Genomic DNA, 20,914 nt, shown 5'->3' on the forward strand with positions numbered 1-20,914 from the left:
TCAATAGACTTTATTTCTCACTCTAAGAATAATTGTGTGAATGGTTTAGCGTTGAAGAGTCTGAGGGAATGCGCTTCTTCTTTTAAGCGGTTTATAGTTTCCAGTGTTGGACAATGTGTAAAAAGAGCAGAGGTAATATGTAAATATGAGGTTTTATGGAATATTAACACAGTTAGTGACATTGCTGTATTCTCTAAATTCCCGTTAAATATTAACTCTGATTAACAACCTAATTCTGAGTGAAACTGTCAGTGTCCTGTTACTGGGGTATGAAATTATTACAAATAAACTATTATTATTAATAATATTATTATTATTATTATGAACATGCCGTGGGACAGCCGTAGTGCTCTAAAGCAGGGTAAGTCAGCAGCAGTCTCCTCCAGTGTTCGGCAGCGGTCCTGTGTCTCCCGGCTCTTTTCTCCTCATATCAGCGCGCTGAATGAGGCTGAATGAAACTTTTATATTGTCATCAGTGTGTTCAACAGAACTCCTTTATGTCAGTTGTACTGGTCAAATTGGGCTCCCCGCCGCGGTTTTGTGTCGCAGGTTTTTTAACGAGCCGCAACTAACGAGGCAACGACACCAAAATCCCCGTCCACACACAAAGCCTGGCGGGTATTTACCGAGCAGAGCCGCGGCTCCGATCCTCCGGCCCTTTGTCTCCTTTCACAGGGAGAAGGGCGCTGAGTTTTAGCGGGGACAAGGTGCCTATAGCCGGCCTGTGTGTGTGTCTGTTTGTTCCTGTGTGGAGCTGCTTCATGTTCATTATGCAGGTTGTTAATGACAAGAGCTTCAGAGAAGGAGCTGCTTTGAAGCCTTTATTTCTTAGCTTTTTTATAGCTAACCTCAAAAGGCTTTGGTTTTGAGAATTGGGGTGATGAATGTCACGTGCTTTCTACGTGCATTAATATCAACAGATAGTATAAAATTGTCATCTTCCTTTACCCCATCATCCCTCCATAACAGTTCACTTCTCTGGTGCTCATGGTGGATAGTTGTACATGTATGAGTATGAATCTTTTTTTTTTTTTTTTTTTTTATAATTACTATTTTTCTATTATTATATATTGGCAATGTAGTCTATTGAGGACATACAGTAGACAGAGAGACAAGCTTCCTGGCTGGAACTGCCCACACCTTAATTAACCATTGTTCACCGGCACACCCACAGTTACCTCACTGTCAGCAAACTGAAAGTGATTTAGAAATTTCACAAAATAAAACAATTCTGCATTCCTGTCGCTAAATTATTATTATTCAGTTCTTCAAACAGCATGACATCCCATTCAGCATGAACTCAGGGCTGATTTTCATTTTAATAATCCTTCCTGTAATGTCTGATGAGACTGTACAAATTTCATATGGACCCATATTGTTCAGTATTAAATATTATAAATAACTAGGAACAAATACTGACAAAATATTTAAGATTAACATGAACTTGTTAAACTTTTTTTTTAAGAACTATATATTATAACCAAGTGTTACAGTTGTTGTTCCAAAGCCTCTTTTTTTATTTTACAGCACATTCCACAAAATCAGTCAAGGCAAACAGAGTCACTTATGTGTTTGGCTGTTTCTTTGGTTTGACTCTGTTATTGTAATAGAAAGCAGGTTGAAACATAATAATTCACAAATTTAGTCACATGATATTTACTCATACAATTATTTATTTATTTAATTTCGAACACTTTGTGTTTCCACAAAATAACAGAATCAAGAATTTTTGTCAAAACCTATTATTGGGTGTGATTCATTCTCTCCATGATCTCTGAGGCTCCACAGATAACTGTGAGAAGCATTTAAAGATGTCAGTCCAGTTTGGCTGTATTCTATAGGACTCAGTGTGGCTCCTGCTGATGTTTGTCTTTCACACCTGCACAACTTCTCAGGAAAAACCAGCATCTCTACTTTTTAACATTTAACATTTAACATACATTTCTTAAAATGAACTTTGGGTGTGTTCTGCCTTTCTAAGATAGATCAAATCATTTCTCACTCCGAATTACTGTAGTATATATTCCTTCTCACTTATTTTCTCACAGTTTACAATGGCTGTGCCTCAAATCACACAGTGTCTTTTTTAGCTTACTGCTGATGATGACAGGTAAGTTTCAGTTAATCTGCAGTGACTGAGGTGCTACTGAGAAGCTCTACCATCAGATGTATTTTCATATTCTTCAGCATTCATGCACCTCAGCTAAATATGCAGAAAGTGTCCAAACAAGACAGAAACACAAACATGACAAAAAAGGATGAGTGCATTTCTTTGAAAGCCTGTCTTTCAGTTCCAGTTTGTAATCTCTACAGGAGAGAGCATAAAGCATTGTCAGAGCTGTACAGTACATTATGTGAGGCAATGAAATAAAGAGAGACTCTTCAGTGTAGTGCAGATATCACCTTTTAGCTCAGTGACTGAGTATAAATACAATGTTAGACATGAAGCTGCCCTGCTTTTCAGAGTGTGTCAGCACACTGGACCTGTGTGGGAGCTGGACTCCGAGTCTGTACTCATAACTTTATGGACATTAGCATACATTAGCATATGAACCAATCACAGGATGGCTTGGCATTCAGCCATTCTGGCCAGACAGTGTCTAGGGCGGTCACTGATTTAAGGGGAAAAAAAAAGTTTCACTATTTACTCTAAATTCCTACAAACAGATCTAAAAAAGAAAAGTCCTCCTGTGTTGGTGCTCTTTTTCTTGTTACTCTGTCTCACTGCTAAAGAAGAATGAATCTGTGGAGATCCAGGATGATACTCTCTCTTCCTTTGCACTGATTGAGTGTCCTGGGAGAGATGTGTGTGGTTTATTGTCCATGTATGTATTCTACATTAAAACATGGTAAAAGATTATCTCTCTGTTTGTACAGATTACAGAAGTCAAACAAGCTGGGAGACTGGTGTGGCTTCCATGATGCAAAACAGTGAGTTTACATCTCAAGAGTATTTGTTGTTATTATCATTTGTGCATGCATTTATGTGTGTGAATAACTGTATTTCATATTTCTCATCAAAACTTGGTTAACAAGCAGACAAAACATTTTTTTAAACAAAGTCTATTTCTACACCAGCCGACATAAAATATTCCAAGAACTACAGCTAGAGGTAGAGGTAAGCATTACCTGACAGGCTGCATTTTTAAAAGAGAAAACTAAAACAACGTAGATCCACAGATCCAAAATTCAAACCTGGAACCTGCTATCATTCTGTTTCATTACTTACTGTGACTTAGCCACATCTGAACCTCTGTAGATTCACTCTATAATATTTTCTGGACCTGTTAAATCTCTGTCAACATCAAAGCACAATTCTGGTTTATTTTATCTTGGGCCTTAAATCAGGTATGATTGGTATTTCCAGAATAAGAGTTCTGGTATTTCCAGAATAAGAGTTCTGGAAATACCAATGATAGAAAATAAACCTTGTGTTTATTTTCTATCATTAATAATGACATTGTACTCACCATTTTTAGAACATGGCACTTTTTAATGTTTTTTGTCACAGAGGTGTCATCATGTTGTCAGACCTCAGCAGTTCTTTTGGTGAAGATCATATTACTGATGGAAATTATGGAGAAAACTAGGCCCAAGTTGTAATAAACTGGAATGACCCATTGATGATCTGTGTAAAGCAGAAGTATATTTTTAATTCTGACCTGTTGAGACATAAAATGCAGATCTTTCAAACTCAAACTCTCTTCTGTATAACAGTCAAACTCTTTAGTCAAGTATGTGACTGCACCTTAAATTTAGACACTCATCAAAGTTACCGGTGGCACCTGTAAATATCATTGTAAATTGCGAAGTCAAAATGCTGGGCTGTATAAAACCTTTTGGGTGGAACTGACAATGAACTCCACCTGATTTCTTCTTTCTTACTGCGGGACAAGAGGTCCATGCCGTCTGCAGTGAAGGTGTGTGGATTACTTCTCTCTGTGTTTCTTTGCTTGTTCCCTTGTCCTGCATCTCTCCACTGACCAGTATCAATCCCACGCGACACTGCTTCTACCCCTTGCGTCCATCTCACTCTGAATGTTACTGGATGATGCTGCATAGGTTTCTGTTGCACAGTAGCACTGGGTTAAATGTCAGACTGGGAGCTATTATCGCATTACCTTCACTTTAATCAATTCTAATTCCAAATAGTGAAAATGGAGCAGCTGGAGGCTGTTGAGGAGTGACTGAAGGTGAGCAGATCATTAGTGAATGAACTACAGGTTACATTAGGAATTGATTGAAATGAAAGTGGGTTCAGTCAGTCTGCAGTGTGCTGTATGAGTGCAGACATTCTGTTCAGGATCTAACTCTCTTCTGATGGGTGTGAGGCTCTGCATGTGTGTGTGCGTGTGTGTACAGTGTGCATGTGTAGTAGATAGTGAGGGTCTTAGCTGGGATGGATGCAAAACAGTTTGTGAAAGAAAATACATTTCTAGGTTGGCAGCTTCTCACTATTTTCACTGTGGACCAAGACATTTACAAACACACAAGTAAGCTGTTTCCAAATGTAAAATATATTTACATCGGGAATTATTCACCTTACAGAGATTTAAACATCAAATGACAAGCAGGCTACACTCAGCTATCTATTCCTTTAACATCAGGTCTTAATTCTATCTTAACAGTAACGTTTTCACACCCTAACTCAGAGCCTTTCAGAAAACTTGTCTAGAATGGATAAATCTGAAAATGAATGTGACAAAATAATCTTTTCTGAGCTGTCATTGACATCTTAGTTAATACGTGACCTAAGAATGGAACTTCAGTGAAGTGATAGCAGGTGGTCTCATACTGGGAGAGACGGTCACCCCTGACTCTGTTCAAAGACAGTGTCTCATGTGATCCTTGATCTTTCTCTTGCCATCCCCTGACCTCTGGTTGATGACCTTTGACCCTTATCCCGGTGGATGCTGTGATTAGTTTTGGTCTGGTGTTCACAGACAGTCAATATTATCTTTTTCCAGTGTCCATTTGATGATGTGATGTCGTGATGATGTCATACCCCACTCAAGTCTTCCTCTCACGGGGGTCCTGTACAGGTGCTTAATGATTTGTGATAAATGCTAACACATTTCTTTTTATTACCTACTTGTTCTGTTGTCTGACAACAGAGAGAGAGTTAAGGAGTTGAGGGGAAAAACTAAGCAGTGAGCATGTGTATTTAAAGACAGTAAAGGTGATGGCGGAGAGTAGGGCGAGAGTGAACAGCGGTTTAGCCAGCTGAGACTCAGTAGAGGAAACAGACTGTCAGTCCAAGTGCAAGATTTCTCCCATACTGTTAAAATATGAATGGTAGTGTCCTTTGTACAGCAAAGTCCTTCCATTTTTAATTTAATGAATTTGTCTCAAAGCATTGTGTTTATGGATGTCAAAGCCTGATTTATTTTTTGCTGATAGTAGATTCATTCATCTTCATCTAATGTGCAATTTAGACAAGACATACGGTGACATACATGCTGGTTGACGGTGTTTGGTGATGCTGCTTTTAAAAGTAACTTGATAAGTTACAAAATTACTGATATTAAAAAAGTAACTGGTTAGAGTACTTTTGCATCACCACCGACAGTTTTAGCCAAAACTCAAAGATAGACGGTGGTGTTTCGGAGCTGTAGCACTGGTGTTGTTCTCCTCCTTCTCAAACGACCTCGCTCCCGGTGTTGTGGAGCTGTGCTTAGCTTTCAGCTGCTTCTACAAATTTGAAGTCGAGTTCTTAACAGCTGACACACACTTATCACCCAAGCACAATTTGCATTTCACTGTAATGTTCTTTTCCTTTTCACCCATGAATTCAAAATAATGCAAATATTTCCTTGACGTAAAGGCCGTCCTCTCTGCCATCTCATTAGCTGAGCTACACCTGTGCATTGACACTGTAGGATGGGACACCTTCCACTAGTAGGAAAGAACAGACTGTGAGAATGTGTTTTTGTTTTGTTGTAACAGTAATGGATTGCTAAAACTGTGTTACTCATTTCAACAAATAAGTAATCAGAGCACTCTAACAAGCTACTTTCTAGCACGTCACCTCCAACACTGCTGATTGATTTAAACAATATTGGCTGTAAAATTTGCTTTAAGAATGAGACTCATTAAAATGACATCAGTTTATGTTCAAGTGGTCAGAGGAAGTCAGGTGACATGATTGTGAAAAAGTCCATGTCAGAAGAAGGTTGGGGTGGATGGATTGGTCAACAAAACACAGGACTTTAACACAAGAGACAGCTGCTCATGTTTGCTTCATAACCATAACCGAGTGTAATCATCACACCTCCTCTAAGCTTAATAATCATTTTAACCCAAACCACAGTGCTTCTCTTACCCAACCAAACATTAACCAGAGCTGTCACATCATAAAACATGTATTTTTCAACAGTATTTTAAAAGGAGCTGATGCTGAATGTCATTCTGCTGATGGGGGTTGCAGATCAGAAAGGATTTGTCTGTAGCTCGGACAAACAACATATTCTGCTGGAAGACTTTGTTGGTAATAACAGTACATGGTTAAAGTGAAAATTAATTGAAGTCAGGCTCAGTGTGAATGAGCTGATTTAAAGTGAAAGCTGCTGAGCTGCTCCCGGGGGCCCGTCTGCTGTGTGTGTGTGTGTGAGTGTCACAGAGGGACCACAGCCAAATTGACTCCATATGTCTGTCTATTAATTGTGTGTCAGCAGAGGAAAGCCCGTGTGTGTTCCTCTGGGAAATGACACTGTGATTAACATTTCTACAGCAAAACGATCGACCCCAAAACACAAAGTGAACATGATGTGAGACAGCATGAGGGAGAGTTAGAGGGTGAAATAATCCACTGTCACACTCAAAGTTAACAAAAGCTTATACAGGGGCCATGACGCCTCCTATGATTTAATTAACCAGGGGAGTGGTTCAAAGCCATGACAGTGTCAGGTGTTCTGATCTCTGATCCAGGTTTTCCATATATTTTTCAGTGGAGTAGCTCTGCTCCAAAAGGATGCAGGGGGTGGGGGTCAGAGAGAACCTCTCTCTGCTTCTACCCTCTGTCCTCTATCTCCATCTAAATGAATGAACAAGCAGACGCAGTGCGTGTCTGCCTTTTAATTGACTGAATTATTTCATTAATCACTAATTAAAGAAATGTCTAGCAATTATAAAGACATACAAGAAATAGATGACCTCTTACCTCCCATGTCCAGATCATGTGCTTTGTTGATTTAAGGCAAAATTCAGTTTTTTGAGAATTTGAACAAACAATTGATGCCTTCAATTTTCTTGTGAGGACAGTCTCAAAGAAACACATTTCTTCCCTAAAGGTAAAAAGTACTGCTAATACAGGACAAAACTAATGATTACGTCCAGAGACATGATTTAACAAAGTCAACCATTCAATAATGATGTGGGAAGATTATGTAAACCTAAGCTGCTGCTCAGAGGCCGTCAGGGAAGATACTGGCAAAACAACATAATTTGACAGTGCACTGTGTATCAGGTATATTACAAATGATATGCAGTTTCATCACTGGTTTTCATTTACATCTTTTTTTTAAAGGCCTTTGGGAGACACTGGCAAAATCAAACTTGACTCTCTGGTTGGCTCCTCCTTCTCATTGCATCATCAATAAGATGATGTCTTTTTGAAACAGGAACATGAATTGTTTCACTTTTCATGAAGACAGACTACATATTATTCATCTGTGGATTTAAAAAATGCATTGTTGATGTTGATCTTTAGTACACAGCAACCCCACTTCTACACTTACACTGTGTGTGTGTGTGTGTGTGTGTGTGTGTGTATGTGTGTGTGTGTGTGTGTTGGTTGTATGATTTATTAACGTCCCGTTGAGAGGTTTATAAATCTGCAATATGCTTTCCCCCGCAGAGCCATTAACAGACAATAGACAATTGATTCAGTGTAAATCCCTACTTAACCTGCACAGTGTCACAGCGCAGACTGATGTCTGCTGCTGCCGCTGCTGCTGAGGGAAACATGTCATATCTACATCATGTTGATCAGCTGCCAGATCATTTTAAACTTCACATAAAAACCTACAGAAGTGCCTGTCTGCAGCTTCCATTGACAGTGCTCATCCCCCTCCCTGCGCTAGAATTTGGTTGAAGTGCTTAAATTGAACAGTTTGCTCTTCACTGACCAGCTGTCAGACGTGTTGATGACAGAATGCTCATTTAAATCTGAGATTTATCACTCCTGGAAATTTTTGGTTTTAAGTTAGGTCTTTCAGCTTGCACTGCCTCTCAGGCTTGTCAGAGCGTGTGACATATGTCTAAGCATTAGAATTTGAAAGAAACTGGAATTAAAGCTAAATTAGTAAAGGAGCAAGGACATTGCAGTTGATATGTGAATTTTGTGGTTCTTTGTGGCCATTTTCTGATGATTCTGTTAAAAAATACAGTTTTACTGTGGGTTAAATAAACAGTTATAAATATATATTACTGTAAAAAAACAAAAAAATTTTGTTACAGTCTACATCCACAAAGTACATTTTGATATTCATTATTACTTAACATATCATCTGCATTAAGAAAAACAGTATACAATACATATATACTGCATTTTACATTTATCAATAGTAGTTTGTTAGCTGTCTGATTGTAGATCATATTGCTTAATGTCAGTCAAAGAGTCTAAGTTTATGGCATAGTTTTTGACCTTAATATTACCACAAACCTTGGGTCAGTGGGTGAGCTAATGGTATCAGTTACACAGCTATGATTACCAGTAAAATTCAGTAAAATGCTAAAATTAGTACTGTACAGACGGTGGATCTTCCATAATGAGAAACTGTATGTTAATTTAAGAGAGGCTTAGGATGCTTTTTCTCTCCTCATCTCCTGTGCTCCCCACTGTACTCCATCCTCTTCTCATGCATGTGCCTGATCAGTGTGACTACGCAGTTCATTGTAGTTAGACTTTTAATTACCACTCAGTTTTTCTGCTTTAAATATATTTTGTTAAGATCAGTAAAATAGAGCTCAGTAAACCAATTACTGAAAACCTTTTTTATTTTCTTTGTGTGTGTGTGTGTGTGTGTGTATGTGTGTGTGTGTGTGTGTGTAGGTCACAGTGGAGTAAACCAGCTGGGAGGTGTGTTTGTGAATGGGAGACCTTTACCTGATTCTACCAGGCAGAAGATAGTGGAGCTGGCACACAGTGGAGCTCGACCCTGTGACATATCCAGAATACTGCAGGTAAACTTACCATGTTGATAGTTGATTCTCACAGTGATAGTATATATACACATGCAGACACATAGTAGACATGTTACAATACACTACGTCCCTGGACAGGGTTAGCTTTAATGATTAGCAGTTCAGCATGCAGTTGCACGTTGTCCGTCACTGTGCATCAAGGACCGTCCTCCCAAGAAAAGCAGCGGCATCAGTTATTTGCTCATATGCCAACATATGACCTATGTTAACATGTAACTGACAAGCTCTGATGGCTGTGTGAATTATGACCATTGTCTGTCAGGGAGAAAGGAGGGGGTAGTGTGGTGCTGTTGTAGAGCCACCAAGCCTTGTAGGGAGGAAGTCAGAGAGGATGATCGGATTGACAAAGCATCTGACTGAAGACCACTGTTCATTTCCTGGTTCTTACAATCACCAATTGTTTTGCTTCAAAGGTATTTATAACTGAGTCTGACGCAAGTGACATTAGTTAAAGCGGTTTATTAGATTTTGTACAGCTCCCTCTGCAGCCACAAAAGGCTTAACACAATTTTTTTCACATATGGAGTAGTACCATTTCAACGTGTATAAATGGACTTTGATGTGGTAAACTGGTGGAGTTTCCCCTCATAGGTGCAATATATATATATGTATGTATGTATGTATATATATATATATATATATATATATATATAGCCAACATTATATTCTTTCCTTCACTCCTTTACTCACCAAGTGTGGAAAGCAATACCAAAGTTAACACTTGTTTTGCTTCTATTTCTATCACTTCTTTTCTTTCACTGAAGTTAGTAGCTCGTCCCATCTGCTAATAATACTTTATGATAGTGTGAATAGAAGCTCTTGGTATATAAACAGCTGTTAAAGCTAACCATGGCTACGTAGCGACAGTAAAAACTTGCATGTAGCACCATTGCCATGACCATTTCCCAGATCACTGAAATAATATGTGCAATGTGTACTGTTTTTGTCTCCAGGTGTCTAACGGCTGTGTCAGTAAGATCCTGGGCCGGTATTACGAGACAGGTTCAATCCGTCCTCGGGCCATAGGAGGGAGTAAACCCAGGGTTGCCACTCCAGAGGTGGTGGGAAAGATTGCTCAGTACAAGAGAGAGTGTCCGTCCATTTTTGCCTGGGAGATCAGAGACCGACTGCTGGCAGAAGGAGTCTGCACCAACGACAATATACCCAGTGTAAGACCCTCCTGTTCTTCAGCCAAGTCATGTCAATTAGAGGTTTGTGCTGGGCAGGCTAGCCAAAACTCTGCACTCACTGGTAAAACCTTGTACTTAGTACTGATGTTTTTGTTACACTGTACCAGTAGGCTTGCAGGCTTGTAAGAGTGAGAAACACAGAATCCATTTAGGCAGACACATACAATCTGAAGAAACACACAGACCTTAAATATCAACCTCATTTAAATTGCATATAAAGTCAATACTGGTGTGCATCAGACTGCTACAGCCAGACACTTATTATTTTATCATTTTCTACTTTATCCACTATGAAGTCCTCAAAAAATCTACAAGGGAATGGAAAAAGGTTGGCATGTGGCACACAATACTTTCTGCCATCAATGACACAATGCAATACTCTACATCTATGAAATGCATTACTGTCCATTACTGTTGGACACGACTAAACAGCTGACAATAATGATAAGAAATGTCTGAAATTTACTGTCTCAGTTTACTGCTTAGTGCTGTGGAAACCATTTATAATATGACACTGTACTTGTCAATGAAGATTTAAAACCATGATGATACTAAGTGTCTGAAATCTCAGTTTAAGATTCTGCTCATAATTTTGAGCAAAGGTCAGATTATGTACATAATTACATTTTTTCTTTGGTCCAACAGTATATTTCAGCTTTCTACAAACTGAGCAACAAACCCTCTTGCCTATTCCTTGTGTGTGTCACTTGGGATTGTATTTCTTCATAACAACAGCTCACTCCATGCAGATAAGACACATAAGAAACAGTCATATTAAACTTCATTAAACGTTTTGACAGTCCGAATACAGCAATAAGCGGGTCATCAGACATATAGTTTGAGACCCTTGCTATAAATCAATCTGGTGACTGAGTGTTTATCAAGTAGTGACAGGAGTTATTTCAGAGACAACACAGATGTCCCTGTCATTCAAAGACAGAGGGAATTTGTCAAAATCAGGACAGACAGATAAAAGATGACACAAGTCTAGCTGGACTAGCTGGGTAAATGTTAGCAGGGATACACTGAGACAGAGGAAACTGAAACACGTCTCCCAACATTTTGGATTATATTTGTAGAAGAACTGTTCATTAAATGAGAGAATTTACTCATTTGTGCCATTGGGAAGCTGCTGTCTTTGTCTTTCAACGCTTTGTTATCATCTCAGTGAAGTTGAAGTGGTGGTTGAAAATATTTTCATCAATTAAATATTAATGTTTTTAAAAAAAAACTAACCAGTCAAGCAGACAGGATACATGAACCGAGCTTAAAAAGACTTTTGATCAATTCTATCATCAACTCATAGTTGACCTTACTGGTTAATAGTGTGATAAAAGGGCTGAGACACTAACATGACAGGTGTCGCTTCTTCACAAAGTCTTTAATATTACTTAGTGGGAGCAACAGGCCTCATTAAATCTCTGTAGTGTTTCTTTTAATGGACATGAAGGGACCGTCTGAAGATTGACAGTGGGTCATAAATGCGTTGGTTTGGTTTTTGACAGTGATGGGTTTCTTAGATTTTGTCCACCAGTCTCTTTCATATCCAACAAAATAGTTGTTCTTATGTAATCCCGTTGTGTTTATCGGAAGGTTTCATCAATAAATCGAGTGCTGAGGAACCTGGCCAGTGACAAGCAGCAAATGGGCACAGTGGGAGCTGAGGGGATGTTTGACAAACTCAAGATGCTCAATGGACAGACCACCTGGGGAGGACGCTCAGGGTGGTACGCTGGGACTACACTCACTACCACAGGTAAGACACTAATCCATACTACTACTAACTCTACTGCTGCTCCGACTTTACTACTACTACAAAACTGGGACTATCACTACAGAGACTCTGAGGACTGTAACTTCCTAAACCCGAGTGCAGGTGCAAACACAGCACAATTTCTATAGCGCAAACACACACACACACACAGACACACACACACACACAAACATGTCTGTGAAGCTATGTCAAGTCCTGCCTATGTGCAACATATATAACACCCCACATATATAGATATATGCTTGTCAAAAGCAGACAATGTCCTTTTAGGAGTTGTTATATAAACTGACATTTTAAAAAATATAATGTATATAATGAAATAATAATTTAGTTTTTCATTCTGGACCAATAACTCTGGATTTTTTTTCGACTTGCCAAAAAAACCACAAAAACAAAACCAAAACAAACAAACAAATAAAAAACTCATGGTCCACTCACGAAACAACAAACCACTTGTGCACAATAATGTGTATTCAGTTTGTCCTGGCCATGGATTATCATCAGAGTTCACCTACAAATTTATTCCAATGAAAGCTTGCCTTCATGTGGTGTGGCCGACTACACATATGTATTATTGTCACTATTCCTTGTACCAACAGTGGACTTTACACTGAGGTGACATCATGGACAAAAGAAAAGGTTTTCTGGGTTGTAGTAATTACAAATATTAAGCCTTGCAGTTGAAGGTGTCTAATAGGTCTGTAGGGAAAATACTGTTTACAGCTCAGTTAATGCTGCAGGCCCTGTCTATCTTTCCTAATTTATCCAGGTTTCTGCAAATTTAGTTCACATTTTACTGTTGTTGTGAAATCTGGTGCTGGTGTTCAAATATCAAGATGCTGAAATTTTGCTGACTCATGTCACATTCAAGTCACAGTTTCCCTGAGTGTTCAGTGTCATTGTGTCTTATTTTTTAAAATTTCCACAGTAAATTGTCTGCTTACAAATTTACTCAAAAGTCACATTATATGGGGCAGCAGCCACATTGTATAGAGCTGACTTGAGCAGTTTCCTCTCCTTTTCCCTCAGTGTGTGTGGCTGTGGGCCCCATTTGCTATATGGAGTTGGCTCATCTGCTGCTCCTCCTCCAGCACCCTGGGACTACAACAGTGAAATGAAATCATGCTATACTACCACCACTGCTGCCTTCCCATCAGTCTACAGCATGTTTGTGCCTGTGTGTATGGGTAGGGGGGAGGAATAGGGGGCGTCTGCTCTCATTTGTGTCTCTTTCTGCCTGACTGACTATGACACTGAGCAATGGCTTCATTCTGTTTTGCAGTCTCTGTCTGCTGGGGATAATGAATAATTAGGCTAGCACCACAAATAACATAAGTTCCACAGGGAGCAGGAGTCAAGCTCTCATCTGCTCAGAGATCACATGTTGGAGATCTCCATCTCTGAAGTGCCCTGTACCTTCACTCATTTTAACTCACATGCATGGTTTAATTTAATGGATGTGAACATTACATATTGTATTGTCTGATGAGGGCCTGGATTTTAGTAAAGTACTGTGTACTGCAGCCATGGCTTTAGTTCTTATTGCTAATATACCTGTTGGACTGTGCAGCTCTTACAGGGACAGTGTCTCACTCAGCATGGGATAGCTGCTTATAGCATTGCACTTTAAAAGAAAAGTGCTAATTTGATAAAGTATGATCTAGTAACTTCATTTGATATTACTACTACTACTACTACTACTACTAATAATAATAATAATAATAATAATAATTACTATTATTATTATTATTAGTAGTAGTAGTAGTAGTATAGTATGTATTTATTCATTTGTGTAGCACCTTTCTTGCAAAGATGCTATGGTCAAAAAACAAGTACAATAAAACAATAGGTATACAAGTAACAGTAACTAAACTATTTGATGGCAATGCAGTAATAATAAATAATAATTAAAAACAATACTAATAAAACCAACAAGAAAAAATAAATAATCTCTAAAGATTAAAATTCATATTGAATTACCCCATATTGAAAGTCAGGTTTTTCATTTATTTTTAAAAATAACAGGGGAGTTTGCTGTTCTATGATCCAGTGGGAGAATATTCCACAGCCCTAGGGCCATAAAAACAGGAAACACCAGCAGCTTCTAAAGGAAAGGCAGCGGAAAGATCTGAGACTTCTTGAAATGAAAAAGAGTCACTGATATACAAAGGTGCTGAACTGTGTCAGGCCTTAAATAAGTAACATGATTTTAAAATTAATTTCAAAATATACAAGTGGCCAGTGCAGTGCCATGAGCAATGGGGTGACATGATCTCCTTTTTTGCAGTTATCACTGACTGCAGCAACTGAATTAACCAAAAATTTCTTACAGAATTTTTAGGAGGCCAGGTAAAAGAGAGCTGCAGTGGTGTGGTTGTTAGGATTTCAGTAACACTAAAAACACTAAAATAAAAATAATGTTTTTGTGACCTTATTAAAATGGCAAATGAAATTTAGGTCAGAGTCTGAAACCATTTCCAGTTCTGTAACATGTGGCTCTTTGGACAAACATGGCTGTAGTGTGTCTTTCTCCTTTTGACGCAGAGTCTCTCTCCTTTTTTTTCTCATTTAGTTAAAAAAGATTTTTTATTCATCCACATATTCATTTTAGTCAGACGTAACATGAGCGCTCAGAGAACTGGGGCATCCAACTTCATCTGTATAACACTGAAATTTGATGTCATACTGACTAATAATTCTGCCCAGATGGAGCATATATACAGAGAACAAAGCCTATGATCCTATAAAAAGACAATAATCAATATCAAATGTCTGTGACACAAAAGCACCTAAAGCAACAGAAAAAAATCTGTCTTACAAGTATGAGTGAAACCAGTCAAGTACTATACCAATAAGATCTATACCATTTCTCAAGTCTATGGATTCTAAATGAAAATCTATTTTTTCATCCTGCACTGTATTTTGAGTGCATGACATACATAAAGGCTAATGGGATGTTTTTACATCGTCTTGTAGTTTTTTTTTTTTTTATATTTATAAAATGTGAAAACTTCAATCTCAGCTGACTATGAATTTGAGTGTTGTTGGTCTGAAATTATATTAATTCTAATTCTTTTTTTCTTCCTTCCTTTTTTCTACTTTTACCACTACTCCTTTCTTTTCTGGTGCAGAGTGTCCACAGGCAGAGGGAGGGGAGAGCACCATATCAGTTAGTTCTAATGGTGAAGACTCGGAGGAGACTCAGATGAGACTTCAGCTGAAGCGAAAACTGCAGAGAAACAGAACATCTTTCACACAGGACCAGATAGAAGCACTGGAGAAAGGTTACTGCTGCTTGTTCATCAGTCCATCATACAGCTGCATTCACATTAGGACATCATATACCCACAAACGATATGTACATTTATATATGTGGGTAAAAATAATGAGCTATACAGCATTGTTCTATGTGTACGTGTCATTTTAATTCATTTGTAAGTATGGAAAACATCCACTTTAACACAACTGAGTTGGTTCAGACACAGTTTACCAGTCAGACAACTAGGCAACGTTTACATGATGACATGGTCATCACTGGGGATAAAAAAACATGTTTAACTAACTTCATATCCTCATTTTATTTAAAACCTGATTTTGGTACATAAGGAGAAATTTCAAAATGTCTCCAAAACAGGCATCGAGTTCTACTGTACTAATAACCAGACACAAAGATAAATGACGGCTCAGCCAGTTTTGAATTTATCAGCCCTTACTGTTTAGTAAACTGTCATACAGTCCTTGTTGTAGTGTGTTTAATTTATGTTGCGCTTGATGTTTGCATGTACTGAAAAGCAGGCTCACTGCTCTGGAAATGACAAATTTGACCGAAAACATCCAGTTATTAACAGTGCTCTGGAGCAGCAAGTCACATCATCAACTAAACATTTGCAGATTGGTCTGGGTCTTGTCAGACTTAAATCTAAGGGACTGTACCAAAACATCTCACTTTCTGCAAGGAAGTGAAATAAAAGGTCAAACTATTCTTGTAATCACTAATACAAGTTCTATTATCTAGTTGATTGTGAAATAAAGCCCTGAAACAGATACAGAATTGTTTGTCCTTTGCACATGGCAAAGCAAACATTAAACAATAATTTAAATAAAATGATTTGATCCCCTACAAGTAATCTTACCAGGGAAGACATATGTAAAATATATATTTGGAATGAGAAAGTTAGACCTCCCAACCCAACTACAACAACACAACCCAAAAATTCACATTCATTACAACAAATGTTGAAAATTATTATCATGTAATGACACAATGTGTTTTTTTTCCAGAATTTGAAAGGACTCACTATCCAGATGTTTTTGCCCGAGAACGCCTAGCCAACAAAATAGACCTTCCAGAAGCAAGAATACAGGTGGGTTCTTGTATTTGTGTGTGTGTGTGTGTGTGTGTGTGTTGCAGGACTCCTCTTGTTAATTTTAAGTGATGGGGGCTAAAATCCTCAGTCCTTGTGATACGTTCCATGGAAAAATACAGCAGGGTATCTTCTAATGGATTTTTAGTTCAAAATTCAAAATTCAGCTGAACATTATTTACATTATGAACAGAATGGTTTTTTTTTTTTGCATGCAAGACTGCAGATATTGACCCCATTCAATTGCACTGAAATTGCCTTAGGAAGGGATCTTAAAGAGCTGGTATAGACAGGAGGAATGATTACAGTGACCAGTGACCCCATCGTTTTACATGTGAACATATTGTGGAACTTGTCTTTTAACCTCATAACAACCAGTGTGTTTTTTTTTTTTCATATTCTGCCATGTGTAGGTTTGGTTTTCCAACCGACGAGCAAAGTGGAGAAGAGAGGAGAAGCTGCGAAACCAACGACGCCAGATGTCCAACTCCTCCAACCATATCCCCATCAGCAGCAGCTTCAACACCAGTGTTTATCAGCCTCTACCACAACCCACTACACCAGGTACTGATGAGGACATAAACTGTAGCTGTAAACTGTAACTAAACAAGTAGCTAAATAGAAATCTGCCATGCTTTTCCTGCTGTAACATGTCAAAATGTCTCTTGTTTAAACATCCTGTTGACAGTGGTTGTGGTCAGTGTGCAGACTGTGACTGTTCACAGCGATCCCTACTGTGACCATAGTGGGCAGCTGACTATTGGACCATTGGTACTTTTTTGGTACCGATCAAAATGTGTCCAGACCATGTGGAATAAAAGGAGTTAGTTAGTTTTAAAACAGATTTTATTGAGACAAAGTTTTTGTATGGCTACTCAGGCAACATTTGACATTTTAGAACTTTGGCTTCTTTTATTCAATGAAAGTAGAAGATTTTGTAGAAAAGCATGTTTATAATCCTCAATAATTAAGAAATATAATTTTCTTTTTATTACTGAAACTAAGTATTATATAAGCACTTTTATCAATACATTTCAAATGATGGTTTTATCCAGTGATTATTATTATTTTTCACTTATATATTCCTGAGTGTGTGTGGAAGAAGAGCTGCAGATCAAACCACTGACTCTAGAATTAATGGATTATCTGCTTTACCACTGAAGCCCAGGTGGTAAAGTCCTGAGTCACAACTTGAGACTTTACTTGTGACTTACAAAACAATGACCTGGACCAACGATCTCTCCTCCATAGAGATATGCTAATAGTTTGTGAAATGAATATGAATCTCTTTGTTTTCTTCACTTCACCTTCACTATCTCCCCAGTGTCCTTCTCATCAGGATCCATGCTGGGAAGGCCAGATCCAGTTTTGTCCAACAGCTACAGCATACCAGCCATGCCCAGCTTCAGTATGGCTGCCAGCCTGCCGATGCAAGTAAGATTATTTTACACAACTGAACAATACACAGCTAATCCACAGTCTGTATACAAACACTGGTACACCTAGAGTTAACTAGCTGATATACTTATGGATGGTTGATGTGTTGACTGCAGTTGAATGTTTGTCATGGGCAAACATGGCTCATGACTCTCTACCACTCCAGTATGAGTCAGGCGTCACAGTGGCCACAGCAAAAAAACACAGGACTGACCAACAAAGAAGTTGAGCCAGGTTAAACTTTTGTCATAACAGGATGTGATGTTATATGGGAATGCATTGCTTGGGCCAATCAAATACAAATTCACAGATTCCTGGTAGATTACTTTGTGATGCTGCACAGAATACCTGCTGATTACCTCAGGAGTGTCATGATGGAAGATAAAATAATTGCATCCATGATAGCTTTCCAGAGTAGTAAAATACTTCCTTATAGTGTTATCAACTACTGTACAGTGTTATGGGGTCTTATAAGATCTGAAACTCATTGATGTACAGTATATCTCATACTAGACCTCCTGGATTATATTTCATCAGCCAGACAATCTACATGTATCTCATGTCTGGATGGAGACAGCCACATGGCTGTATGGCTGATGGTGTGTGTCTCACCACCAAAACACATCAGACCGAGAGCTGAATGTCTGATGGGAAAAAAATATTCACTTTTACTTTGGAGACAGATGTTGGGACTCATTGAGCAAACTTCTTCAGTCTGGAATAGAGAAACCACAAATTAAAGCTCTTGTGCAATGACTTCACTTAGCCACGAAGGTTGTTACAAAATGATAAGCATAAGTCTGTCTTGAATGAAAGCGCCTCTTCACCCTTGGCTGTAACCTTTGCCGTGCAAAATTAGTTGTTAAGTGAATTAATTGAGACTTGTTTTAATGGCTTATATTAATGTATGTTTCCAGGCATCCAGCCAGACCTCTTATTCCTGCATGCTGCCCACCAGCCCTACTGTAAATGGAAGAAGTTATGAAACATATACTCCTCCACACATGCAGCCACACATCAACAGCCAGTCAATGACGTCTTCTGCAACGTCGTCAACAGGTAGGAAGTTACTAGTAACTGGCTACTGTTTGATGCTCTATATACCCTACCCCCCCTCAGCCTGTGTCAACAGGATGTGTGTCAATACATTGCTAGATGAGACAGGACAGAAATTAATTTGAGTTTCTTTCTTACACATAAACATGATGATGATCAGTGATGTAGCCATTATAATACAGTCCTCCTAAAGCCACCAACTGTCACTTCAAGTGGTTATGTTTCCCCCCCACCCCCCCCAACCACTTGAGCTGCACGGCAAAACATAAAGATTGGGTTATCAGTATGAGATATCAAGTTATATGTACCATGTTCTATACATCCTCCTAAAATGGAAATATTGTGAATTTGTTATGCATTTTTTCATAGTCATTTCCACAGAATTCCCCTGATATTTTTGGTATCCCCACTCAAATACACACTACAGTTCTGTGGGTTTGGACAATGCTTATCTGTAGCTATTAGTTTGCAATGATGGAAGGTCCAAAAGTAAAACATGCAGACACTTTTTACAAAATTACATTTAAGGATAAGCTTTGATCAAGAATTCTCACATTATTCTGTATTGTTTTTGGGGTAGCCCATCTTACATCCTCAAAAACCTATACTGAGCTCTTTTCATGACATCTGCACAGTTTCATTGGTTCAAATGTGCTGTGTAGAATTTCTTCAGTATGGAAAAAACTGAATCTGCTCATGTGTTTCCATGGCCTTTAAAATTGACTTTGCTTTCACTCAATTATGTCTTTAAATGTTGTTGTTTCACTTCTTTCCTCTTTGCTCTCCTTATACCAGGACTGATTTCCCCTGGTGTCTCAGTTCCAGTCCAAGTTCCAGGAAGTGAAGCAGAGATGTCACAGTACTGGCCACGCCTGCAGTGATGTCATTTCAGACAGCAGTCATCCTTGCCTGCAGTGGCCATCAGCAGTGGCTGCAGCAACAGGACTGTATGGGACATCAGAGCATGTTCCCTCCCTACTTTGCAGCTTGAATGTCAAAAAGGACCTGAAACAAGAAATTACTCTCATTAATGCTTGCAGGAAAACATTAAAACCAAATTCTGGAGACAAGCAGGACAAAAGGAGTTTGAGTACTCTTCCAGTTGAAGGATTTTGATATGACTGTAAACTTTTACAGGTTCAGCTACAACTGGATCAAAGGTCTTGGGGAGTCCACTCTCCACATCATCTCCATCTGCTGCCATTCCAAGTCTGGTTGGTGAAGACAGAATGAACAGCTCTATCCTGAGCTGCACTCAGGAAGGTGGACTGTCTTTTAGTAAGAATAAACTCCAGACAGGAATAAACTGCTCTGTGTCCATTTGGACATCCTGTAGGAAGGCATATTACCTCTACTTTCAGTTCCTAATTTAATATCATGTTGGTGTATTTGTAGCAAAAAACAAAGATGTTGATGGAAATGCAAAGGGAAGAATTTAATGAAACTTGAAATTAATTGCCTGCTGTGAATCAGTTTCATCAGCAGATTCCAAAAGATCTGGCCTGCAATGTGTATAGAATTTCAGAATGTGGAATCTGGTGATATGTGTTTGGTATTGTAAAAAAAAAAAAAAGAAAGAAAGAAAAAAAAAAACCTGACCTGGATGTGATCTGCTGGCATAGACTCTGACTTTGTCTGTTGGGGTGGGAGTGGGGTGGGCGGGGGGGGGTCTCAGTTTGTTTTAATTCCAAAGCTCCAATGTCCAGAGATTCAACAGTAAATTAAATACTGAAAGACTGGCAACAGAACAAACACTTTGCTAGTGCATATTAGATTGTGTCTGGGATGTAAATCTGTTTCTAATTTCAAAGTGTAAAGTATTTGTCTTCTCCAGTGGTCTGGGAGGGTTTCCATAATAAAGTTATTTCAATTATATTCCTAGTTACATT

General features: G+C 38.6%; 1 protein-coding gene across 1 annotated transcript; it reads left to right on the forward strand.

Moving 5' to 3' along the window:
- Nucleotides 1-327: 327 nt before the first annotated feature.
- Nucleotides 328-20,667, forward strand: LOC108884607 (paired box protein Pax-6-like). Its single transcript, XM_051073354.1, has 10 exons — nucleotides 328-361; nucleotides 9,053-9,183; nucleotides 10,158-10,373; nucleotides 11,988-12,150; nucleotides 15,300-15,452; nucleotides 16,450-16,532; nucleotides 16,946-17,096; nucleotides 17,857-17,966; nucleotides 18,887-19,028; nucleotides 19,821-20,667. Exons 1-10 carry the CDS (start codon nucleotides 328-330, stop codon nucleotides 19,904-19,906), a joined length of 1,269 nt encoding a protein of 422 aa, XP_050929311.1. The 3' UTR covers nucleotides 19,907-20,667.
- Nucleotides 20,668-20,914: the final 247 nt, after the last annotated feature.

Source organism: Lates calcarifer, linkage group LG10 (assembly GCF_001640805.2).
Source record: "Lates calcarifer isolate ASB-BC8 linkage group LG10, TLL_Latcal_v3, whole genome shotgun sequence".
Taxonomy (NCBI): Eukaryota; Metazoa; Chordata; class Actinopteri; family Centropomidae; genus Lates; species Lates calcarifer.